The 27,008-nt window shown below is 42.1% G+C and overlaps 1 protein-coding gene across 8 annotated transcripts in view; it reads right to left on the reverse strand.

Moving 5' to 3' along the window:
- Nucleotides 1-27,008, reverse strand: part of SLC12A8 (solute carrier family 12 member 8) — a 143,354-nt gene that overhangs the window by 9,818 nt on the left and 106,528 nt on the right. For all 8 annotated transcript variants that reach the window (XM_044942695.2, XM_044942692.2, XM_044942715.2 and 5 more), the window contains 4 exons: nucleotides 23,191-23,337; nucleotides 18,152-18,797; nucleotides 5,676-5,773; nucleotides 4,850-4,967 (listed from right to left, as the gene is read on the reverse strand). In XM_044942695.2, coding sequence (XP_044798630.2) covers nucleotides 4,850-4,967; nucleotides 5,676-5,773; nucleotides 18,152-18,797; nucleotides 23,191-23,337 — 1,009 coding nt within the window. The remainder of the gene's footprint in view (nucleotides 1-4,849; nucleotides 4,968-5,675; nucleotides 5,774-18,151; nucleotides 18,798-23,190; nucleotides 23,338-27,008) is intronic.

Below are 27,008 nucleotides of genomic sequence, written 5' to 3' on the forward strand. Positions count from 1 at the left end.
TCAGTGCAGATGGTGACTGCAGCCATGAAATTAAAAGAAGCTTACTCCTTGGAAGGAAAGTTATGACCAACCTAGATAGCATATTCAAAAGCAGAGACAGTACTTTGCCAACAAAGGCTCGTCTAGTCAAGGCTATGTATGGTTTTTCCTGTGGTCATGTATGGATGTGAGAGTTGGACTGTGAAGAAGGCTGAGCACCGAAGAATTGATGCTTTTGAACTGTGGTGTTGGAGAAGACTCTTGAGAGTCCCTTGGACTGCAAGGAGATCCAACCAGTCCATTCTGAAGGAGATCAGCCCTGGGTGTTCATGGGAAGGAATGATGCTGAAGCTGAAACTCCATTACTTTGGCCACCTCATGCGAAGAGTTGACTCATTGGAAAAGACCCTGATGCTGGGAGGGATTGGGGGCAGGAGGATAAGGGGACGGCAGAGGATGAGATGGCTGGATGGCATCACTAGCTTGATGGATGTGAGTCTGAGTGAACTCCGGGAGTTGGTGATGGACAGCGAGGCCTGGTGTGCTGCGATTCATGGGGTCGCAAAGAGTCGGACACGACTGACTGGCTGAACTGAACTGAACTGAACTGAACTGTGATTCTACTGTGGAAGTGACAAATAGATTCAAGGGATTAGATCTGATAGAAAGGGTGCCTGAAAAACTATGGATGGAAGTGCATAACATTGTGCAGGAGGCAGTGACCAAAACCATCCCCAAGGAAAGGAAATCCAAAAAGGTAAAATGGTTGTCTGAGAAGGCTTTAAAAATATCTGAGAAAAGAAGAGAAGCAAAAGGCAAAGGAGGAAAGGAAAGATATACCCATCTGAATGCAGAGTTCTAAAGAATATCAAGGAGAGAGAAAAAAGCCTTCCTAAGTGAACAATGCAAAGAAATAGAGGAAAACAATAGAATGGAAAGACTAGAGATCTCTTCAAGAAAATTAGAGATACCAAGGGAACATTTCATGCAAAGATGGGCACAATAAGGAACAGAAACAGTATGGACCTAACAGAAGTAAAAGATAAGAAGAAGCAGTGATAAGAATACATAGAAGAACTACACAAAAAAAGGTCTTACTGACCCAGATAACCATGATGGTGTGATCACTCACCTAGAGCCAGACATCTTGGAGTGTGAAGTCAAGTGGGCTTCAGGAAGTACTATGAACAAAGCTAATGGAGGTGATGGAATTCCAGCTGAGCTATTTCAAATCCTAAAAGATGATGCTATTAAAGTATTGCACTTAATATGCCAGCAAATTTGGAAAACTCAGCAGTGGCCATAGGACGGGAAAAGGTTAGTTTTCATTCCAATCCCAAAGAAGAGCAACGCTAAAGAATGTTCAAACTACCACACAATTGTACTCATTTTACATGCTAGTAAGATTATGCTCAAGGCCCTTCAAACTAGGCTTCAAAAGTACACAAGCTAAGAACTTCCAGATGTACAAGCTGGATTTAGAAAAGGCAGAGGAACCAGAGATCAAATTGCCAACATCTGCTGGATCATAGAAAAAGCAAGAGAATTCCAGAAAAATATCTACTTCTGCTTCATTGACTACACTAAAGCCTTTGATTGTGTGGATCACAGCAAACTGTGGAAAATTCTGAAAGAGATGGGAATACAGACCACCTTATCTGCCTCCTGAGAAACCTGAAGGTAGGTCAAGAAGCAACAGTTAGAACCGGACATGGAACAACAGACTGGTTCAAAACTGGAAAAGGAGTACGTCAAGGCTGTATATTGTCACCTTGCTTATTTAACTTATGATGCAGAGTACATTATGCAAAATGCCAGGCTGGATAAAGCACAAGCTGGAATCAAGATTGCCAGGAGAAATATCAATAAACTCAGATATGTAGATGATACCACCCTAATAGCAGAAAGCCAAGAGGAACTAAAGAGCCTCTTCATGAAGGTAAGAGTGAAAAAGTGAAAAGAGTGAAAAAGTGAGAGTGGAAAAGTTGGTTTAAAGCTCAACATTCAAACAACAAAGATCATGGCATCTGGTCCCATCACTTCATGGCAAACAGATGGGGAAACAATGGAAACAGTGACAGACTTTATTTTCTTGGGCTCTAAAATCACTATGGAGTGACTGCAGCCATGAAATTAAAAGACGCTTGCTCCTTGGAAGAAGAGCTATGAGAAACCCAGAGAGTGTATTAAAAAGCAGAAATGTTATTCTGTCAACAAAGGTCCATATGGTCAAAACTATGGTTTTTCCAGTAGTCATGTACAGATGTGAGAGCCAGACAGTAAGTGCCTAAGAATTGATGCCTTAGAACTGTGGTGCTGGAGAAGACTCTTGAGAGTCCCTTGGACAGCAAGGAGATCAAATTAGTCAATCCTAAAGGAAATCAACCCTCAATATTCATTGGAAGGATTGATGCTGAAGCAGAAGCTGCAACACTTTGGCCACCTAAGGCAAAGAGCTGACTCACTGGAAAAGACTCTGATGCTGGGAAAGATTGAAGGCAGGAGGATAAGGGGACAAAAGAGGATGAATGGTTGGATGACATCTCCAACTCAGTGGACATGAGTTTGTGCAAACTTCAGGAAATAATGAAGGACAGGGAAGCCAGGCGTGCTGTAGTCGATGGGGACGCAGAGTCAGACACAGCTGAGCGACTGAACAACAACAACGATATGCATTTGTAGTGTACCATTTGGTGTTAATGCATGTATATATTGTGAAATCACCACTAAAAGCAGGATCCTGAACGTATCTATCACCTCCAAGTCCCCTCAAGCCACTTCCTAAGACTTCCCTCCCACATATCCACACCTCCACCCCATCCAAAGGCAACCACTGATAATGCTGTCATTATAGATTAGTTTGCATTTTTAAAAAATTATTCTTAAGTGGGAAACAGTGGTTACTGATTTGAGACATTTTTCTTTTCTAATATAAGCATTTGATGGAGTAAACTTCCCTCTGAGCGCTGAATTAGCTGCAGCCCACAATTTTGATGTTATATTTTCATTTTCATTCAGTTAAAAATACTTTTAAATTTTACTTATTTCTTCTTTGAACCATGAGTTAATTAGTTTCTTTAGTATATTTAGTGCTCTTTAGTATTCTTAGTCATTTAGTGTTATTCAGTGTTCTTGAGTTTCTAAATATTTGGGGATTTTCCAGACATCTTTCTGGTATTTATTTCTAATTCACTTCCTCTTTGTTCTTGTATTGACTTAAATACTTTAAATTTACTGAAACTTTTAAAAATGTCCTAAAATACAGTTTATTCTGGTAAATGTTTCATTCTTTTCACTTGAAAAGAATATATATCCTGCTGTTGTTATATAGAATATTCTACACCATCAATTGGCCACATTTGTTGATAATGTTAGTCAAGTCTTCTAAAGCCCTACCGACTTTTTTCCTACTTGTTTTATCAATTATTGAGATAGAGGTGTTGAAATCTGAATATAATTGAGAACTTTTCTACTTATTATTGCAGATGTATCAGGCTTTGTTTTCCGTATTTCAAAGCTGTTTTTAAGTGCATCAATAATAAGATTTATTATGTCCTCTTGGTTAATTTTCTTTGTCTTTATGACCCTCTTTATCCCTGGTAATATTCTTTTCTCTGAAATCTACTTTGTCTTATGTTAATATAGTCACTCCAGCTTTGTCTGATTTATCACGATATAGCTTGTCCCATTCTTTTACTTGTAACTTATTTGCTTCTCTACGTTGAAAGTAGGTTTTTTGTAGAGAGCAACAACTAGATCATGCTTTTTATTCAATCTGATAATCTCAATTCAAACTGAGAACTGACAAATTCAATCTGACAATGGTTTAGACCATTTAATCAGGAGTGTTTAGACCATTTAAAATTAGTGTGGCTATCGATATGGCTAGGTTTACATAAACCACCTTGCTATTTGTTTTTGGTCTATTATCTTTTTCTCTTTTTTCTGATTTGAGTGTTTTAAATTCAATTTTATCTTCTTTATTGGCTGATTAGCTGTAAGTCTTTGTTGTGTTATAGGCATAACTCATTTTATTGTACTATATTTTACTGTGCTTCTGAGTCCTGCATCTTTTACATGTTGAAGCTTTGTGGCAACCATGCATCGAGCAAGTCTACCAGGGCCATTTCCCCCACAGTACTGGCTCACGTTCTGAGTCACATTATGGTAATTGTTATAATATTTCAAACCTTTTCACTACTATTAATATTACATTTCTTATGGTGATTTGTGATCAGTGATCTTTGATGTTAGTACTATGACTTGAAGGCTTAGACGATGGTTAGCATTTTTTAGCAATAAAGTATTTTAATATTAAGATATGTACAATGTTTTTTAGACATAATGCACACACTTAAAAGACTGCTGTATAGTATAAATATGACTTTTATATGCACTAGGGAACAAAAAAAAGTGTGTGACTTGTGTTATTGTGATATTCATTTTAGTGCAGTGATCTAGAACTGAACTCACAATATTTTCAAGGTATACTTGTCTTTTAGTAGTTGCTTAGGGTTTGTAATACACCTTTTTAACTTACCACAGTCTATCTTTAAGTGATATTTTAGTACTTCACATACAGTATAAGAAACTTTCAATAGTATATTCCTATTTCTTCCCTCCTGGCTCTTAAGCTATTGTTGCCATCCATTTTACTTCTACGTGTCTTATAAACCTCACAATTTATTATTATTTTTCATTTGTTATCATTTATGCACATGCCATATTTTTTTCTCCTAGACTGTCAGCTTGAAAGTGGGATTTGTATCTGAGTCAGTGTTGGCATTTAATAGGTGTTCAAAACCTGTGCTTTTCAATAAATGCTGAAAGAGAAGCTAGGAGGTGGTGGCAAGATGGGTGTATTGCTCACCAAGGTGAAGTCCGGGATTCGTCCGACCGATGTAGAAATATACAATGGCAGCAACACCTATGTTAACCAGGGTATAGACCCACTGGATGACAAACATGATGAGAAGGGACACAACAGCCTGTGGAAAGAGAAGGAAGAACAAGTCAGCTCATGGTTGAAACACGCACTAAGCAAGCCACAAGACAAGGGCCTTAAGTGGAGGAATTCCCTGGTGCTCCAGTGTTTAGGACTCCACTCTTCTACTGCAGGGAACCAGGGTTTGCTTCCTGGTCTGGGAACTAAGATTCTGCAAGCCACGTGGTGTGGTCCCCTCAAAAAACAAACAAAAACCCTTGATAAGACTAGGGCGTTTAGAAACAATGGTCCTCTCATCAACCTCTGAATCCTATAGAAGTCTGAATAATTGAAGTTTACTTGTAATGCAAAAAACCTCTTTACAGAAGATATTTGAGAAGATGTCCTGCTGAAAGTATCTTCTAATCAAAACAATCAATAAATAGATATTCTATTCTAGCTCCTTGTCCTACTCCTCTCTAAGAGAAGCAAATTAAATTATGCTAATATGGTACACCTGGAAATTCAGTGATCCGGAATTTATCAGAGATGATTATTTAAAAAGTAAACCATTGATTAAAATAAATGGTTCATTAAATGTAATCTTGCCATGTGTAGCCTCATCTAAATTCTAATACATCAGGCAATTAAAACACATTTCTCCTAATAGAGACTTTCCTCTGTCCTCCCCTCAACCCCCACCCCAAGATCACACATGTATCCACCTGAATTAAGTCTCAAGAACAGTTGAGATCAAAATGAAGGTACTCACCCCCAACAGGGAGACCCAGGGATTGCATATGTGAGTGTAGAAAGAAGTTGGTCTCCTCTGGATATCTTGTTCCTGTAGCCTGGACTTCAGGAAGAAATCTAAAAAATAAATGAGCCAAAATCCTTGGTTACTATTTTGTTATCAAAGCTTCCAATGTTTCTATTAGCAAACACCTATGTGCTCCTCTTCTCCAATTTTGTAATTCAGTCTAAAAGACAATGTCCACTCACCTCAACCATTAGTTTCCTGGGCCACACCTGAGGCTTGTCTTTACCAGAAAGTTCACCTCCTAAATCATGATTTCAATAAATCTGCCCTCAGTCCATCACCTCTGTTTTTTTTTTTTCTCATTTACTCTGCTGTCTCCCACCCCAACTATTCATAGCCTGCAGGGGGACCTTCAGTCAACTTGCCCTAATATGTTTTTGCTTCCTACCACCTACTTTCTCTTTTCATTACCTTCTCACCTAACTTAAAGTCCATGCCCAAGACTATTAGCAAGCACTCCCTTGGACAGATCATCTACCTCCTCACTTCAGCATCACTCACAAGTCTTATACCTTAAGTTAACTCATTCTCCTATGCTCTGATGTAATAAATTTACAACCTGTCCTCTCAAAAGAGAGCTTTCATATCCTCTCATCAGCAAATCTGCCAACCTGCTTTCACCTGTGCCCTCTCTTCTGCCTTTCCATTGAGGAAGCAGATGAACAATGCTGGCTCCTACCTAAGGCCCATCCCTATATTTGTGCTCTGCTCATTTCACCTCTGCGTCATCAAGTTTTCCATCTTCTACCAAATCATCCTCATCAAATACAAATACACGGTAATTTCTTTCAACTAAAGAAAGTTTCTGGTCATCCCCTAGCTACTGTCCTATTGTTTTTTGTCTCCCTTATAGCAAAAGTTCTAAAAGAATCGCCTATGTGGTTTCTACCTCCTATTGTTTCCTCAACCTACTTTTAGGATAGTACACATCACTCAACTAAAACTGCTCTTCCTCAGGCTGTCAGTGACTTGAATCTTTTCAAATTCAATGGTCAGCTCCTCATCTCATTTGCCCTTTCTGGTAGCATCTGACACATGTGATCACTTTTTCCTGACTGAAATATATTTGTCTCCTGGTTTCTAAGATGCCTTGGTCTCCTACTTTTCCTCCTATCTCACTGTCCACTACTCAGTCTCCTTCATTGGCTTGTCTCTTCCTTCTAACCCCCAAATACTTCATTCAGTCTTCAGCACTCTTTCTTACTTCAGTTAGGTGTGGTCATGTGACTAAGTTCTCACCAACAGAATGTGAACACAAGTGGTGAGTGCCAGTTCTGCACCAACGCCTTTGAGAGAGTAGGTATACCTCTTCTCTGTGCCTGAAATCTGAATATGGGAACTCAGTCTTGATTTTGTTCACAACAAGGTCCTAGGGGATCAGTTCAGTTTGGTTGCCCAGTCGTGTCCGACTCTTTGCGACACCATGAACCACAGCATGCCAGGCCTCCCTGTCCATCACCAACTCCCGAAGTTCACACAAACCCACGTCCATTGAGTCGGTGATGCCATCCAACCATCTCATCCTCTGTCGTCCCCTTCTCCTACTGCCCTCAATCTTTCCCAGCATCGGGGTCTTTTCAAATGAGTCGGCTCTTCGCATCAGGTGGCCAAAGTATTGGAGTTTCAGCTTCAGCATCAGTCTTTCCAATGAATATTCAGGACTGATTTCCTTTAGGATGGACTGGTTGGATAGTGGAATCATAAAAATGGAAGGAGGCTGGGTCCCTGAATAATGCATGGAGGAGAGCCTCCCACTGATTTGGAACACCCTTCCTGGACTATTAGTGCAAGTGAGAAATAAATTTCCCTTGTGTTTGAGCCACTAAGTTTTTACTTATTTGTTACAGCAGTTTAACCTCCCTGAATTAATATACCTCCAAACAGGCTTTAGGTCCTTCTGCTACTTCTATACAATCTATTCCTCACAAAGCCAGTGATCTTCTTTAAGGCTGGATCTTATCATATCACTCCCCTAGCTAGAACTTTCAGTGACCTTCTGTTGTGATCACCATGGCATGTGTCACTCTACAGAGGACTGACCTCTGCGTTCCTTACTGTGCTCATCTCCTATCCATCTCCTGTGACCCATTCCTCTCCAGTCACTCCTGGGATTCTGCCATTCTTGCAATTTGCCAATCCAATTCCCATCTGTACCTTTACACATGCCATTTCCTCTACCTGGAACTCTTCCCTCACATCTCTGCCTGGCTCACTATTTTATACACTTCAGTTTTCCACAAAAATATCCTCTTCTTAAAAAGATCTTTTCTGACAAACCTATCTGAAACAGAACCACTATTCCCACCCTAGTTTCTATCCTGTTACCCCACTTTATGATTCATCATATGACTTATCACTTACTGACATCCCATATGTGTGTTTGCTTGTTTATTACGTGTCTTTCCTGATAGAAGGCAACGTCAATGACAGCAGAGACCTTCTATATCTATTCAGCATGTTCTCCATCCCTAGTCTAGAATAGTGCTTGGAAAGTAGTAAATATCCCATGCATGAGGGTACATGAATGACAAACCCACCCAGGCCCCAGAGAAGTCTGCATCCTCTCAGCCTGTCTGCCTTTATCATATACTTCCAACCCACTATACTTATTTTTTACCCCTCCCTATCTTGAAGGCAAAGATTGTCTTTTGTAGTTCTAAATGGCAAACCTAGGCAGTTTGTGCATAGGAAGTGCTCAACAAATGTCTCCTTTTTAATTGTGGATTAAAAGAAACTATTCCAGAAAACCTAGATAGACCTGATTTGCCAGGCAAGAGTACTGGAGTGGGGTGCCATTGCCTTCTCCAAAAGAAGACATACAGATGGCCAAGAAGCACATGAAAAAATTCTCATCGTCACTAATTATTAGGGAAATGCAAATCAAAACAACAATGATGTATCACCTCATACGAGACAATGGCCATCATTAAAAACTCTACAAATAACAAATGCTGGAGAGGGTGTAGAGAAAAGGAAACCCTCCTACACTGTTGTGGGAACGTAAATCGGTGCAGCCACAATGGAGAAACGTATGGAGGTTCCTTAAGAATCTAGAAACAGAGCTGCATATGATCCAGCAATCCCACTCCTGGGCATGTATCCAGACAAAACTATAATTTGAAAAGATACATGCACCCCAGTGTTAATTGCAGCACTATTTACAGTAGCCAGGACATGGGAACAACCTACACGTCCACTGACAGATGAATGGATAAAGAATATGTGGTACATACATACAATGGAATACTACTCAGCCATTAAAAATGAATGAAATAATGCCATTTGCAGCAATATGTATGGACCTAGAGATTATCATACCAAGTGAACTAAGTCAGACAGAGAAACACAAGTACCAAATGATATCACCTATATGTGGACTCTAAATGTGACACAAATGAACTGATCTACAAAACAGAAATAGACTCACAGACATGGTTGCCAAGGAGGAGGTGATAAGGATGGACTGATAGTTTGGGATTAGCAAATACAAACTGTTACACATAGAATGGATAAACAACAAAGTCCTACTGTCCAGCACAGGGACTATATTCAATATCCTGGGATAAGCCATAATAGAAAAGAATAGGAAAAAGAATATATATATATATATATGTATAGGTGAATCACTTTGCTATACAGAAGTTAATACATTATAAATCAACTACAATAAAATAAATTTTGGAAAACTCTGCCAAGGTTTATAATTGATTTGAATTGACAGCTCTATTAAATTTTTTTTTAAAGATGAAGCACTGTTAAGATTGTCTTTGATTACATTGTATACTTACAACATGCCCAAGGCATGATTCATTTTTTCAATCATAAACTTACTGAAATATAGTTGTTCCATTGGTTATTAAGAAGAAACATGACTGGTGAAGAACTTAGATTTTTGCCTAACTGAAACAAGATGTTTGCCAAGTGTTAAACTTACTTTTTCACACTTGATCTTACACCAACTCAATTACACTGTACCCAACGGAGCTATGAGTGTATGTGTGTCTTTTCTTGAGGAACTACAGGGACAGTGATAGGAAGGGGTGTGTCTTCTACGCAAGCACAGTGCAGTTTTACACATCAGCAATGCAAGGGAGAATTCAGTCAAGGATGCTCAATGACTCTGAATAGGTATGACAATATAAGCAGACAATTATTAGAATTCTGAGCAGCTATGGTTTCAAAACCCTTCCAAAATGAGTGAAGGATTTCTGCCCCCCTTTTCAAGGATTATGCTGAAAGAAATAAGTCTTACAGACTAGTGGCAGAAGGAGACAGTTTTTCATGTTAGAAATACTAGAATAACAACTGGGAAGGCAATTTTATCAAGCTTTAGTCACAAAACGAACAGGTAAGCACTGTGTGTTTAGTCGCTCAGTCGTGTCTGACTGTTTGCAACCCCATGGACTGTAACCCGCCAGGCTCCTCTGTCCATGGGGATTCTCCAGGCTAGAATACTGGAGTGGGTTGTCATGCCCTCCTCCAGGGGATCTTCCAACCCAGGGATCGAACCCAGATCTCCTGCAACTGCAGGGGGATTCTTTACCATCTGAGCCACCAGGGAAACCCTAGAATACTAGAGTGGGCAGCCTATCCCTTCTCCAGGGAAACTTCCTGATCCAGGAATTGAACCAGGGTCTCCTTCATTGCAGGCAGATTCTTTACCAGCTGAGCTACCAGGGAAGCATGTATTAGGCATGTTAAAAATATGAAATATAATAAACATAATGTATAATGCTAAATTGTCTTTTAAAATGTAGCAGTATGTCTAACAAGTTCTGTATTCACAAAACCCATGCAGATAAGAAGACTTTAGACCTGAAGGGGAAAACAATTATGTCAATTTTTTAAACCACAAATTTAAATAATTTTATAGAAATTATTTAAAATTATTATGAAGCCATCTCTGGAAATACACTCCATATTTTCATCAGGATAAACAAACACATAGTTCTGAGTAGCAGGTACAAAATAAGAATGGGCACTGATATGGTCCACAAGTGATCATGTTTCAAGCATGTTTCAAGTTCATGTGGTATCTGATCATGTTGATTCTGCCATCTTTTAACCACTTATCAAATACTGCACATTTATTTCTAGGTTGTCATCAGCACCAACAGTGCAGATATGAGAATCCGGTAAATACTTATGGTTTGCTGTTCAGTTGACGGTTTTCTTGAGATACAGTTCTCCCAACTAGATTTACTAAGTCAGAGTGATTAGACAGTTTTATATTTCTTGTTACATCCTAAAAGCTCATTCTCCAGAGAGGATGAACCAGAGGGACTTCCAGCTACTACAATGTGAAGAGGGTAGTAAATCCTCTCTGTAAGAGATAGGTATATAACTAGATGAAATTATCAGAAACAATCCCTTGGGGCTCTAGAAACTTACCAAATGGAGACAAACTAAGAAGTGTTTATTTTTCTAAAATTTCTGGAGCTGAGGGTAAGAACAGTGAGAGCTTACAGTCTTCCTCCTGGGCTACTCGTATCCCCACTCCAGTTTTTAGTCGCAAGGAGCTTGCCCCTGTGTCTATGTGGCCTAGGAGGCTTCCCCCTCTGCCAGCAGATCTGTGTGTGGGTTGGGAACCACAGTTGAAGCTGACTGACTTTTCCTAGTCTCTCTCAGGCTGCCCAGATCAGCGGTGTGGGGAGCTACAGTCTTTCTATGGCTCTCTCATTTCTAGAATCTCCCTATTAAATTTCTGGCTAGTACACTGCTCACCCTCACTGGTTCCACTCCCTTAGGCTAGCAAAGCTAAAAATTTCCCCATTCCATTTCTACTTGGCTCACCACATTGAGCTTATAAAGGGACAGGCCACAAATTTGCTCCCTCTGGCAACAAAACTACTGCTTTCCGAAGAAATCATGACCCCCAAACTCCTAAGTTTGATGAAAAAACTAATCAATTGATCCAAAAGGAATGACTCCATTGACCTTGCTTCCAACAATGCTTACGTATAATACCTGATTTCCACCGACCTAAATACTTTTTATTGAAAAATTTGATAGCTTAATAGATATGCAATGATATCTTAATGGTGGTTTAAATTGGATTCATTCAACCCAGGTTCGATCCCTGGATTGGGAAGATTCCCTGGAGAAAGGAATGGCTACCCACTCCAGTATTCTTGCCTGAAAAGTCCCATGGACAGTGGAGCCTGGCAGGCTACAGTCCTTAGGGTTGCAAAGAGTCGAACACAACTGAGCAACTAACATTTTCAGTACCACGGCCTAGTTCATAATAGACACTGACCCAAGCAGCATATACATACTATCCCAAAGAAAGGCAATGCAAAAAATGTTCAAACTACCGCACAATTGCACTCATCTCACATGCTAGTAAAGTAATGCTCAAAATTCTCCAAGCCAGGCTGCAGCAATACGTGAACCATGAACTTCCTGATGTTCAAGCTGGTTTTAGAAAAGTCAGAGGAACCAGAGATCAAATTGACAACATCTGCTGGATCATCGAAAAAGCAAGAGAGGTCCAGAAAAACATCTATTTCTGCTTTATTGACTATGCCAAAGCCTTTGACTGTGTGGATCACAATAAACTGTGGAAAATTCTGAAAGAGATGGGAATACCAGACCACCTGACCTGCCTCTTGAGAAAACTGTATGCAGGTCAGGAAGCAACAGTTAGAACTGGACATGGAACAACAGACTGGTTCCAAATAGGAAAAGGATACGTCAAGACTGTATATTATCACCCTGCTTGTTTAACTTATATGCAGAGTACATCATGAGAAACGCTGGGCTGGAAGAAGCACAAGCTGGAATCAAGATTGCCTGGAGAAATATCAATAACCTCAGATATGCAGATGACACCACCCTTATGGCAGAAAGTGAAGAGGAACTAAAAAGCCTCTTGATGAAGGTGAAAGAGGAGAGTGAAAAAGGTGGCTTAAAGCTCAGCATTCAGAAAACTAAGATCATGGCATCTGGTCCCATCACTTCATGGGAAATAGATGGGGAAACAGTGTCAGAATTCATTTTGGGGGGCTCCAAAATCACCGCAGATGGTGACTGCAGCCATGAAATTAAAAGACGCTTACTCCTTGGAAGGAAAGTTATGACCAACCTAGATAGCATATTGAAAAGCAGAGACATTACTTTGCCAACAAAGGTCTGTCTAGTCAAGGCTATGGTTTTTCCTGTGGTCATGTATGGATGTGTGAGTTGGACTGTGAAGAAAGCTGAGTGCCGGAGAATTGATGCTTTTGAACTGTGGTGTTGGAGAAGACTCTTGAGAGTCCCTTGGACTGCAAGGAGATCCAACCAGTCCATTCTGAAGGAGATCAGTCCTGGGTATTCTTTGGAAAGAATGATGCTAAAGGTGAAACTCCAGTACTTTGGCAACCTCATGCGAAGAGTTCACTCATTGGAAAAGACTCTGATGCTGGGAGGGATTGGGGGCAGGAGGAGAAGGGGACGACAGAGGATGAGATGGCTGGATGGCATCACCAACTCGATGGACGTGAGTTTGAGTGAACTCCGGGAGTTGGTGATGGACAGGGAGGCCTGGCGTGCTGCAATTCATGGGGTTGCAAAGAGCCGGACACGACTGAGCGACTGAACTGAACTGAACTGATAGTAGTTTAGAACACAGATTCTACAATGAGATAGACCTGGGTTCAAATTCCAGTTGCCGTATATCCTGAGTAAGTGTATAACTTCCCTAAGCCTCACCTTTGCCATCTGGAAAAAGCTAGTAATAATGCGTAGATCTGAGCTAAGATCATCCGTATTTAAAAGAGTATCTCCACACCAGGCACGTGGGACAGACTCAGTAAATGCTGCCTATTTTTAGCTACTAACAACATTCAACACTTAATGATAAAAGTTAGTTTGTTGAATGGACAGTGAGTGAGTCTGGGCACTGTTTTTTCAAATGTAAATTGAGTGTTCATTTCTTCTGACCTCTCTTTAGTGGAATCTGGATTTTGACCTTCCTGTTTTTAAAAATAATATGCTTTGGGAGGTATGCTTTTATCAGTTGTGTTTGTCAGAATAATTGTTTCCTTCTGTGACACTGCGTTGTGCAAACGTTTTTTATTTCTGTTTAATCAGACCCTTTTTGTCTTTGATGATATCTTCAATAGTCACAAATCTTTCTTGGGCAGCTGTTATAAATAAGGAATTTGTGGCTAAATAAGGTATCAAATACAGTCCCAAGTTAATTTTTTGATCCACTTACTCTCAACAATATATATTCACTAGTGATTTGACTCATTTTTTATGGCATCTGGTTTGTCACACATTAGGTTCTTACAGTTTAACTCTTTCTACTCGACCTATCAATGTTTAAAATTTTTAGCCAATGTCTATATAATTGTTAATCAATTTATTAGCCTTTACTGAGTGTCAGTGTCATGTATTGTGTGGGAATATTGTTGATGAAGACAAGGTAGAAAGACATGGTTTGTAACTAAAGGTAGCTCATAGACTAGGGGCAAAGGAATAAAACGAACATTTCTTTTCCTTAGATAGATGAGTAAGCCTGAAGACAAATGTGTAAGCAAATGTATAAAACAATGTGATAAGTGTTCATACCATTAGTGAGGCTCAAATGTTATGCTTGCATAGGAGAGGAGATGAAGGAATCCTTCTCAGAGTGGGTCTGAAAAGTCAAATGGATTTTAAACTGCAAGTCCGCATTTCAGATGGAAGAGGAGGAGTGATGCAATTGCAGCTGGCAGAATAGCACTGCAAAGGCAGGAAGGAATAAAAAACACGATGTGTTTGGGGCCCACATCTGGGTGTGGCTGAACATACGTATATGGGTTGTCATGAGAAAAGTGCCCAGGAAGGTACGGTAGGGCAAGATTGCCAAGAACCTTGCAAATCACACCAAGATGGAAGGTATTATATTCCAAGGAAGGTTTTTAAGTAAACGAGACAGGATGAGAATTTTACTCTAGAAAGATCATTCAGAGGACAGTGAAAAGGATAAAGAGGATATGTATGGGAGAATCTGGAGTCTGGAGATGAGCGTGGAGATAAACAAGAACCTGGGTGCTGGATGATGAGGGCCTGCACCAAGGTACAGGCAGCAAGAATGGAGGAGAGGGAGGGGTCAACAAGATCTCAGGACATTTCTAAGATCTGGCAACATCACTGATTAAATGTTGCAAAATGACCACACTTCTTTCCTGATAACCCACTAAGAAAACAGAACAGAAACTAAATAGCCATAACCCCACAAACACAAGAAGAATCAGAGAAACAAGATAAAAACAAGTCTTGGAAGGTGGAGAGGTAACAGAAGAGTAGTAACAAACTGAGCAGAGCCGAGGATGAACTCTAGGCCCCAGAGAGGGTGCTGGCAAGGAACAACCTGAGGTGCCCTGGTGGGCCACACAAAGTTCAGGACCAGGAAGTGGGACGGTGCAGCCGACCGTTCGCAAGACTGTATATGAAACAGCTGGGCATCAAGTTCCTTTCCTCTGTTCATGCAGCTGGGGAATAACTCCTCTTTGCCTGACCCCTCCCCAAGGTGTGTGTGTGTTGGTGGAGGGCAAGGGGGTTCCTCTGAAGGAATCAAACCAGAGAGGGCCTGAACTTGGGACACCAGGCATAACAAAGAGAGAGGGGATGGAGCTAGAAACTGCGGGATTCAATGACGTCTGTATCCTAAGCAGTGGGATACCTCAACTCCCTTATATCACCGGGCTCTCTGGGGGACTCCCAGGCAAGAGATTAAAGGACTCTTCTCCGGAGGAACTGAAGAGCCACAGAGGAAATCTCTAGCTAATCACACTTGGGGGTCCTCTCATGAAAAAGCCAGCTTCTTGATCACTCTACAATGAGGTGCCCTAACCAATAAGCTCTGCCCAGGACATAGGTCTTCTCAACAGCTTTTCAGGACTCACTTCTAAGTAGAAAAGGAAATCAAAAGATCAACAGATATTTTAGTAAAGCCTCCAATATAAAAGGGAGCATGAGACTCAGCCAAAGAGACAAGAATCTAAAGATCATAGGGCAGAAAAAGACTTTAAAAGGAGAAAAACTAATATTACCTGGAAAATATTGTACCCATAAAACAAGAATGAGATGATTTTCAAATTTTTTTAAAAGATAAAGACAAATCAGATTACAACCAAGAGCTCTTGGAAATCAAGAACAGGGTAATATGTCCAGCTAAAAAGATATTTCCCGGTCTCTGAGAATAGCTGGAAAGGCTAGTGAATCAATCTCAGAGGTAAACAGCCAAGGACAACAGTCAAAATTATATGTCAAAGCAGTCTAGAGGGGATATCACTGCTGCAGCGACCAAGGTTCCGACACCATTGACCTTGAAAAGCCCTGGATGGTGGACCAGGAATGTAGTCACCCTGCAGCCAGTATCATGCTTCCAGAGAGTTCCTCAAAGCCCTCATCTCTTCAGGTTTCCAGTTCCAAGTATCTGATTCACTTGGACTCGGCTTATCTGATTCACTGAGGTTTATTCCTGTGCCTGAACTCTGGCTGTAGGAGGGACTGGAAAACTGAGCATCTGACATTTTCAGTTTTAAGTGTGAAAGGCTTGCTTTGCCTCCCACCAACACTCATAGCACTGGAAATTCTTCAAACATAGGGAGGTCAGTCAATGCCAAGTAGGAAAAAAAAAAGACAAAGAGGAATTCCAAGACAACAGCTTTGTAGCAGGCCTAAAGAACTGACAGACTAGAGGGGATCAGGTAGGAGCCATAGGACAGACAAGAAAAAGCAAATGGATATGATGAATGTCTTAAGAATTTGAGCATTCGGAACTTAACATTGAGAGCCATTTGCCATATTCACCGGAGTACAGAGAGAAAAATGATGACAGAAAAACCAAGCAAATGAAAAAACCATGGCAATTATTAACCCCAGGAAACAGAAAAAGTTGGACAAAAAAAGGCAATGTAATCATAGTATAATATATGGCTCATAGTTAAGCAACATTTACTTAATCATGATAATATGAATACTAGCTACTGAAATTAATTTTTTAAACTATGATGTAATTACATGGGGGACATTGGGTGAGAAATCAGAGTGGCATAAATGAGCTAGTATTCATTTATCATAATAGTAAATCAAAAAATGATGTCTAAAACTGATATATCAAGAAGTAGCAATACAAATATATTATTTAGTAACATGAAGGTTAACACTATTTGGTTGAAAGTGGGATTTTATGGGAGTGGAACTACAGGATGGAGAAGAGGGATGGTGTAGAAGAATAGTAGATGGTGTAGAAGAATACTATTACTGGCTATGTGACTTTTAATTCCACTTGGCTTATTAAACTGTACTTGTTATTTTGACAAAAATGATATGATTAAAAATTTTTAATTATGCTTCTACCATTAAGAACCATCCACCTATCTGGAGGTATAGAAGGAAAAGCAGGTGTACAAAAGAACCCAAAGCAATTATTTTTGGACATCTCCTCTATGTCCCCTGTCTCCTCCTCTTTACCCACACTTGTCTGCACAGACCTCAGGAAACAGGTTAATGGAGAGGAAGGTACTGGGCTTCAGATACAGAGAGACCGGGGTGTGATATCCAGCCATGCAGAATACCAGCTCTGAGGAGTCTTTGTAATCTCACTGGGATATGGGGTCTTCAGTGGTAAAATAGGAAGTGCGATTATATGACATGCAATCATGTATGCCAAATACCTAGAATACGGGGCTTCCCAGGTGCTGCAGTGGTAAAAAAAAATCTGCCTGCCAACAAGAGACACAGGTTTGATCCCTGGGTCAGGAAGATCCCCTGGAGAAGGAAATGGCAACCCACTCCAGTGTTCTTGCCTGGGAAATCCCACGGACAGAGGAGCCTCGCAGGCTACACAGTCCATGGGGTCACAAAGAATCAGACACAACTGAGTGAGCACAAGCAAGCACCTAGAATATGGAAGACTAAACAATTCTGAGTTCTCTTTCTCTTGGAATTTTTCATGCCCCAGAAGTCTCCCTTGAGCATCTCCCTCTGTCTCTGTCTGCAGATACGAGGAAGCAAAGAAAAGCTGTGCTCTTTATCACATCTCCTGTCTCTCCATCCCCCTCCTGCCTGGTTTGGGAGATTCATCCTCCAAAGACAAAATAGACTGAGCCCTTGCCAGGCAGGTGGTCACAACACGCTTCCACTTCCCTTGAAAGGAGGAACTGGTTTCATTCATGTTGGCTGATTTTTGAGTAAAATGAAATTAATATTTAGTTACTAGTCATGGCTCCCAGCCCTAACATACAAGAGTAGATAAAATTTATGCTTAAAATTAACTCTATACCAGATTAGAATTATAAATTCAGCTGATAACTGACCATAATATTTTAAAGTAAATATCAAATGAAATTAATAAGGATTTTAAACCCAGCTATAAAATAACCTAAGGATTTGAAAGAGGCTTGTGATAACTCCCAAATTAGGAGGCCCTGGTGTGATTGCAAAGCACCCACCTTCTCTGCTTGGCCTAGGCTGGTTACTTGGCTCAGGGATGAGTTTTGCTCCATAGGCTCCCCTAGGCTGATCCCCTTCACTTCTGGTACTCTGTGCATTCCCGTGGGGCCCCTGCCCTTCCCAGGAGGCAGTAGGCCATCCATCAGTGTCCCCAGGAGAGAAGGAAGCAGGGGACCTGAGGTCCAAGAGGAAGCTCTCTTGGAGGGTTTGCTTGCTGGCCTTCTTGGTCTTCTCCTTCTGATTCTCTAGGATCCCATGGCTCTCTCCTCCCCTGGGCTGGGTACTCTCAAGCTTCCTGGTTAGCTGGAGGAGCTGATCCATGTCCTTGGTGAATTCTAGCAGAGTGCCCTCAGAGGGGCCCTGGACAATGCCCTCAGAGCCATAACTGGGAGCCTTCTCCAGAAGCAGGGGCTCAGAGCAGTGGAGAGCACCCAGGCCCTCCCCGGGCACCAACTCAGGCCTCTCCGAGAGGCTACAGCCACCCATGGACAGGGAGAAGTAAGAGTAGTCCACCGTGATGTATGTCAGCATGAAGTTGATGGTGACGATGGGGGCCAGGACGTTCACCTGGCCCACGAGGACAAAGGCCATGGTCACCAAGCTGGTCAGGCAGATGGCAGCTACAGGCGTTTTATTTGGCCCTTTCTGCAGAAACAAAAGGAACATGCAGGACCATGAAATTTCATGGAAGAAAATCACATTGCATGATAGAAACACAACTCAAATTGGCTCAGTCACTTCTCCCATGTGCTTCTTGGTGTGTTAATAAGTTCATCTACAAGCTTGGGATAATGATGTCCAATCCAGAGTAACTATTAATATGGGACAATACTATAGAACATGAACTTCACAAATATTTTTCTTTTTGTCTTTCACTGGGTTTTAAAGTCAGCTTTGGAAATCGAAGAGGTACAAAATTGATTCTTCCCAAGCTTTAATGGAGAAAACAACCTCAAGGGGAGTGGCAGACTCCAGAAAACACAGCACATTCGTTGGTGACTAAGGTGGGGAGATTCCAAAAACATGAACAAACTCTCCCACACACATTTATGCACATCTGTTACTAATGGGGGTGAGTATGGGTGACCTTCAGGAAGACAGAAGTGGAGAAAATGTGCTAACTCCATGTACTGTGACCTGTTGCTCCATAGAAGCTATTCCTCACAGTCCCTGACACGGTTCTTGGGCCAAAAGTAACAGTGCTTCTAAGTCCTCGCCTTCCTTGACCTGAGCATTACATCTGACCCAGCTGGTTACTCCCTGGTCTCCTTGCTTCTCTTGCTGGTCCCCTTGTCACTGGCTGCTCCTTAGTCTCTGTCACTGGCCACTCCACATTTCTGAATTCTGCATTCAGAGCACTCTCCATCTCCATCCTCAGACCCCTTCTCTTCTCTACCTATCTTCCTTCTCTAGGACCTCAATCAGGCTCATGGCCTTGAAAACCAGTTTAATGCTTGTAGCTCCCAAATTTGAAACTGCAGCTTGAAATGTTCCCCTGAAATCTAGACTTAGTCAACTGTCTACTCAACATTTCCAGCTGATGTCTAATAGGACCTCAAACCAAATATTTCCAAAACAAAACTGCTAATCCCTCGATGTCCTGCCTCTCAAATCTACTCTGCATCTTCTCCACTTAAGAAAGTGTCCATTTCATCCTTCTAGTTACTCAGTAAGCAAAATTCTTGATGACTCCTCTCATTCCCTCATTCTTCTTCAGGAAATACTGTCAGCCTTATTCTCAGGATAGACACAGGACCTAACCACTGCACCCACCTCCTTTATGCCAGCACTGTGATGGGAGGGACAGGCATGTCAGCTACATCCAGACCTGATCTGTGAATCTCCCAGGTATGTTCCTCCAAGTGCATCCCCCTTACTGAGGATTGAAACAGAGTTCAACCTTCACAGGATGGAGGTAGCAAAGTCATCATTGGCCCGAGTCTCTGAGGATCAGAGGCCCTATTGATCTGAAACACCTTCCTAGAACCCAAAATAAATTTTTTTTAAAGGAGTAAAGATACATTCCACTGTTTTTGAAAATTACATTTTGGATATACTTACTACAGCTATTTAGCATGCTGCTGAACTGCTGCTGCTAAGTCGTTTCAGTTGTGTCCGACTCTGTGCGACTCCATAGACGGCAGCCCACCAGGCTCCCCCGTCTCTGGGATTCTCCAGGCAAGAACACTGGAGTGGGTTGCCATTTCCTTCTCCAATGCGTGAAAGTGAAAAGTGAAAGTGAAGATGCTCAATTGTGTCTGACTCCTAGTGACCCCATGGACTGCAGCCCACCAGGCTCCTCTGTCCGTGGGATTCTCCAGGCAAGAGCACTGGAGTGGGTTAGCTATTTAGCATACTCTAACAATAGAACTATAAAGAATAAAGTAAAGTATTATTTAGTCAAAAACTAATGAAATAAAAGGAGGGTCTGAAATAAGTGGAAGGAGGTCTTAGGTAAACTGTAGGATATGCAAGTGATCCAGGAAGGACTTTTATAAGGGTGGGTTGTAAAGTGATAAAACAGTCACACGTGGACTTCTGTTATCAAAAGACAGCACAAAGAAAAGTCAAGTTGCAGAATGGGGAAAGATATTTGTTAACACATGTAACTGACAAAGACCAATTCAGAATGTACAAGAATCCCTACAAAATAATTAGAAGACAGATAACCCACTAAAGACAATGTGCAAAAGGATGTCTATTAAACATATGAAAGATGTCCAACCTCATTAGCAATCAGGGAAATGCAAATTAAGGCTGTAGTGAGATACCATTAAACACTTACCAGATTGGCAAAAATTAAAACATCTGATAATATCAGGTATTGGCAAGAACACAGAAGAATAGGAACACTTACCAACTGCTGACAGGAGTTTAAATTAACACAACTGCTTTTGAGAAAGAGTTCAGAGTTATCTACAAAGCAAAGATATATACAACTTACAACTGAGCAATTCCACTAACGGGTCTGGAAGAACTCCACACGTGAACCAGTCTACTACAAGGCTGTTCACTGCACTGTCCGTAACAGTCCCAAACAGGGGCATACCACGACAGCAGGATTAGTGAGAAACTGCAGCAAATGAGGAAATGCTATATAGAGATGATAATAAACAAGCCGCTGCTATCAGCAAAAACATGGGTGAGTCACATAATGATGCCTGAAAAGCATGCCATATTTATATAAAGTTTAAAAAGCAGGCAAAACTGAACTATTTTGTTTAGAGATACATATGGAGGAGGTAATCCAGAGCTGGCAAACCATGGTCCCTGGGCCAGATGTGGTCACCATCTGTTTATGTAAGCCCACAGGCTAAGGGCATGTCCCCTTGACCTCAGGAGTCTCCTAGAGATCAGAACAGAGTCCTATAAAGCAAGGTCCTTGGCCCAGGTCTAACAGTCATGCTAGCTGCTGGAAGACAGGAACTTTCATACATTACTGGTAGAAATACAAAATGATACAGCTCCCATGGAAGGTGTTTTGGCAATATCTATTAATATTAAAATGCACTGACCCTTTGACCAGCAAACTCACTTAGGAAAATTGATCCTATAGATATATCTATCTGCATATGTGTAAAATTGTACACACATACACACACACACACACACACACACACACACACACAGAGTATCCTTTGTAGCACTGTTTACTGGAAGCTATACTATCTATAGGGAACTGGTTAATAAACTACGGTATATCCACATGATGGAAAAACAATGAGAAAGTTCTTTCTATATTCATATGAAAAGACAGATTTTCAAGCTATATTAAATGAAGAAAAGCAAGGCAAAGAACAATGTACACAGACCACCACCTCTGTAAAGAGAGAGAAGGATTCATGAAAAACTAATAAAACCAGCTATGATAGGACGTGGCTACGGGTGACGAAAAAGTAGAACAACTCATGAGGGAGCAAAAATTCTCAGGGTATCTATTATTTTTAGTTTTGAGTCCTGTACACACATTATCTTGGAGAAGGAAATGGCAACCCCTCCCAGTATTCTTGCCTGGAGAATTCCATGGACAGAGGAGCCTGGCCGGCTACAGTCCAGGGGCTCACAAACAGTTGGATACAACTGAGCGACTGAACCACACAACTACACCTGTTACCTAATAAAAATAAATTAAAATAAAATAAAAGGCACATACCACAGGGAAATTACTAGAGATGATAGTCATTTGTCCTACCCATCCACACTGACTGGTGGATAAGAAGCAGAGGAAGGCAGAGGGAGGGATTAAAGATGACTTGTACCTACGTGGCATCAAACAAGAGTGGGGCTGGGGATGGGACTGGGGTGGGGAGAAACCCTGTCGTGTTTCCACAACATAGAAATCAACTACAGCTTGCAACATGGGTTTGGGTGGACTCCGGGAGTTGGGGATGGACAGGGAGGCCTGGGGTGCTTTGCGGGTCGCAAAGAGTTAGACACGACTGAGCGACTGAACTGAACTGACTGACAGCTTGCAAAACACATTATCGGGAAGTGGGGTTCTCTCGGCTTCCTTCTCTTGTCACCCCTTCAGTTTTAGGAATGTCTCATTTGATTTGACTCGACCAAGTTGTATCAGTTAGGGTTAGGGCTATGAGGATTAACAGGGAGCCCAGAGACCAGAAGTGTGAGAGTTCAGCATAAAGCGACCCCAAAGGGGAGATGAATCTCCAGGACAGAGTTAGAGCTGCAAGGACCAGGTCCTCTCCTCACCAAGAGGTTCTCCCCTCTAGGCTAAACTTGGAGGATCCGGAATTTATTTTTACTAAAGGTTGTGGCACCACTTCTCTCTGCTGTGGCAGGGTCCATGGTGCTACTGTGACTTGGGCACCCAGTGCCGAGGTGCTCTGGGTGGTTATGACATTGGCAGATGCTTTGTCCCGTAGCCCCAGACCAAAGAATCCAGAGGACAGGGGTGCAGGCTTGTTTCTCCCTACCAGAACCAGACCAGTGGCTCTTATCAGAAAGATTTAAGCAATTTATTGGCCAACAGTCAGTTGAGCAGCAAAAACGTACATTTCTCAAAGAAAAGGTCACTCACCCCTTGCCCCAAGCAGGCCAGCGCGGGGATCACTTTCTCCTGGGCGATGCACTGCAGGATCCGGGGGGCTCCATAGAGGCCTCCCATACAGGAGGCCAAAGATGAGATGTACAAGCCCAAAAGGAATAGGAAACCCACTAGGGACACCTGTATGAGGAAGCAGTTTCATTACTCAACAGCAGAATCTGCTTCTGCTCCCTTCTGTTCCCCTGGTACCCACCCACCCACACCCCATCTGATCATAAATCCTCCAGATTCGACATCTTAGATACATTCCAATCACCTCAGGCCCACCCACCTCCTTGGCACTGCCACCATTTCAGTTTGACCCGCCATCACTTCTTGTACGGCCTACACAGAGCTTCTCAAATTGACTGTGTCTGATTCATCCAGTTCAGTTCAGTTGCTCAGTCGTGTCCAACTCTGCAACCCCATGAATCACAGATTCATCCAGAGTGCTTATTAAAACACAGATTTTCTGGGTCTCACCCCACAGTTTCTTGATTCAGTAGGTCTGGTATACGGCCCCAAATCTGGATATCTAACAAGTGTGTGCATGCTCAGCTGCTTCAGTCATGTCTAACCCTGTGCCACCCTCTGGACTGTAGCCCACCAGGCTCCTCTGTCCATGGGATCTTCCAGGCAAGAATACTGGAGTGGGGAGCCATTCCCTTCTCCATGGTCTAACAAGCGCCCAGGTGATACTGATGCTGATGGCCTGGGGACTATCCTTTGCGAACCACTGCCAGCAAGAATGCTAAGGGCTAAGCTCTGTCCCCAGGCCTCTGCCAGCATGACCTACATGCACACTGGTCATAATGAATGCCCCTGCCATAAACATATCCATGGCTCCCCAATGCCCTGACATGCCTGGCCCTTTCTGGTCTGTGACACTTCCAGTCCCACACTCTGCACACTCAGAATCCATCAGCATGATTTCTCTGCTTGCTGGAACCCTCTGTCCACATCCCTAAGCCACTCACTGTCTGTCTCTTAAACTCCCAATTGTGCTTCAAGACTCAGCATAAACCTCTCTTCCTCCATGAGCCCACCCTCCAGCCCCTGACATGAGTGGGTGCTCCTCAGGGCTCTGCTGCACCTCAATGTGAGGTTGGGGAGCACCAGACACACTATTTCCTCCACTGGCTTCACTTCCATGGGGCTCCTGTTTAGTTCATCCTGGTCCACTTGGTGCCAATACAGAAATGTAAGTGTAAAATGAGAGAGTGAGATCCACATAGCCCACAAGGTACCAGCAGATAGGAGAGAGGGCAGAGTTGCTCTGCTTGGTGTCCCCTTGCAAAGATCAGTGCTGCTGGTGTGCAGCTGTGTTCCACACTGTCTGTCATGAGTCCATGAGTCCATAGCCCCCTCCTGAGCTGAACTTCATCTACACCCACAGGAAAGTCTCTCCCTTTTCTTAAGTATTTGAGGTGCCATTTCCTTTCTATTGATATTTTACTTCAGGCAAATGGCCTGAACCGTGTATTTTTAGCACTCATTTGTCCAGCTGTTACAGCTGCATTAGATTTCATTTTCCATTTTGTCCCTTATACCCTTCTCCATGAAGACGTTCCTCACCCCAGTTTTTACTTCCTTGCTTTAACAATGCATCAAGCTATACTGAACACTGGCCATAAACTAGCACCAGAAATCTGTATCAGCCAGGATTCTTGACAGGAAATATTTTTTAAGCATGTGTTTATAGGATACTAGAGGGTCACAGAATCATCAGAAGGCTGAAAGATGAGGCTTGGAAAAAGGCAAGACCCAAAGCTAGCAGCACATTCAGATTCCTGAACAGGAGCAGTCTGACCAAGATGCTACCAGCACCTGCTGCCCCAAAGATGAATTCTCACCATCGCCTTACCTTTGCATCATTCATGACATTTGAAGCATCTGGTGGGCCCAGCCTCAGTCACATGCCCTACCAGGGGCACAAAGGGACATGCAAGCATGAGTCTGGTCATTTGGGGTCCTATAATAATAAATGGGGATCACTCCCTTCAAGACTTCACATAGGTGAATAACCCTCAAACAGTCAGGGAGGTCAGAAGTTTTGTGGATAAGCCTAAGGTCCACTAAATAGCCTACTTTTTCCTTAATTCAGTGTGGATTAGTTCTCCTTAAATGCATTACTTCATCTTTATCCCCAATGAATCTCCCTTCTTTTCTTCAGTGTCATGAATTTATGCCTATCCCACCCTACTCTATTTACCACTTTATTACTAGAAGAAATTAATGTCATATAATATTCCCTCGCTTTATTTGTGTACTCTAATGGCAGGTCATCTACCCTGTGGTTAATTACACTCATGGCCCCTCTTGCCAGCATGCCATAAGCTTCTAAGTCTCCCGCACCTTGGCCCTCTGGCACACAGCGTTCAGCAAGTACTGTTGGCTGGAGTAATAAGGCTTCACAACTCCACTATAATTGGTGTCCTGGATGTCTCACAAAATTGTTAGATACACTCATCCCAGTATCAAACCCCTGACTCATTCTGAGCAGCAATCATTCATCTATAGCCTTTGTTTCCACCTTCTGTTGACTTTTTTTTTTTAAAAAAGGACTCTGTAATAAAATTTTATCAAAAGCTTTTTGAAAATCTGACCCAGTAGTCCTCCACTCTGATTATACACACAAGTCACCCCAAGATTCTGCTATAATTGTTACAGAGTGGGACTCAGACATGGTTGATTTTTCCAAAAGCCCTCCAGGTGATTCTAAGGTGCAGTCAGGGTGAAAGCCACTGGGCATGGTTCCCTATCTTCAATGCATACTCCCCTCAGAGAATTCTCCATCACAGGCAGGCATGGTATCTCCTTGCAGAAAGTTTACTGCCTCTTATCCAAAAGGTTACATACATTTGAGTGTAAAAAGTTCTTTTCCATGTATATATAGCCTATCCATTTACAGTGAACGTGAGTGGGAAGGAGATGGCCCAGGCTGGTGTGCTTCAGTGTTGGAACTAACCTCAGGAATTTAATGAGTCTCTGGCAACATGTGGCCGGATACGGTGACCTCCATCCCGGCCAGCCTTCCCACAAACACTCCCCAGGACCGCTGCAGAGCCCTGGGGCCAAAGGCCAGAGGGATGACCATCTAGGTGTAGGAAGCTTTGTCCAGTTTGTCAACTGCATTTAAATGGACTGTCCACTTGCCACTCTTTTATGTAAAACTGTTATTCAACCAGTTTTCTGAAAAAGAAACGGAACGTTGGTCCTTGTGGTTGAATGTAATAACTCCATTCTCTCTCTCCCCCATCTGAGTCCTGCCCCTTCCTTGTCACCCATCTGCCCTTGTAGGGAGCACTGAGGACAGCTTAGATACCTGGCAGAGAGCAGAGCTCTCCAGGTACAGCAGTAAGCTCCGTGGCTCTGCCCCAAGCCTTGTAGAATTTAATCATTTCCTCTATTTATCTGGGACTGTAAACTTAACTACCTGTGCCAGTGAAGGTGGAAGTGAGTATTTGTGCAGATATGTGTCAACAGTTCTTTAGGAAAACCCCAAAGGTGCCCTTCTATCATCTACCTGTGTGAGTCATCACAAAATGCTGTCTTTCTAATATATTACCTGGGATGTGAACTACCCTAATTTCTTTTTCAGTAACTACTGATGAAAAGCATTAACTCATCTCTCTGTTCCTGGTACTTGATCCCAGCTCCCACGGGAACTCCAGCCACTGAAAGATCCTACCAACCCAATGGGCAGTCCCTTTTCTTGAAGAACTGGGTTTAATAGGGTCATTTCCAACGTACTCATTCTGCCTCATCCAATTCCTGTGGCCCTTTGACATTACTGAGGAGTACATCCTGAC

This window comes from Bubalus bubalis, chromosome 1 (genome assembly GCF_019923935.1).
Source record: "Bubalus bubalis isolate 160015118507 breed Murrah chromosome 1, NDDB_SH_1, whole genome shotgun sequence".
In the NCBI taxonomy this organism is placed as follows: domain Eukaryota; kingdom Metazoa; phylum Chordata; class Mammalia; order Artiodactyla; family Bovidae; genus Bubalus; species Bubalus bubalis.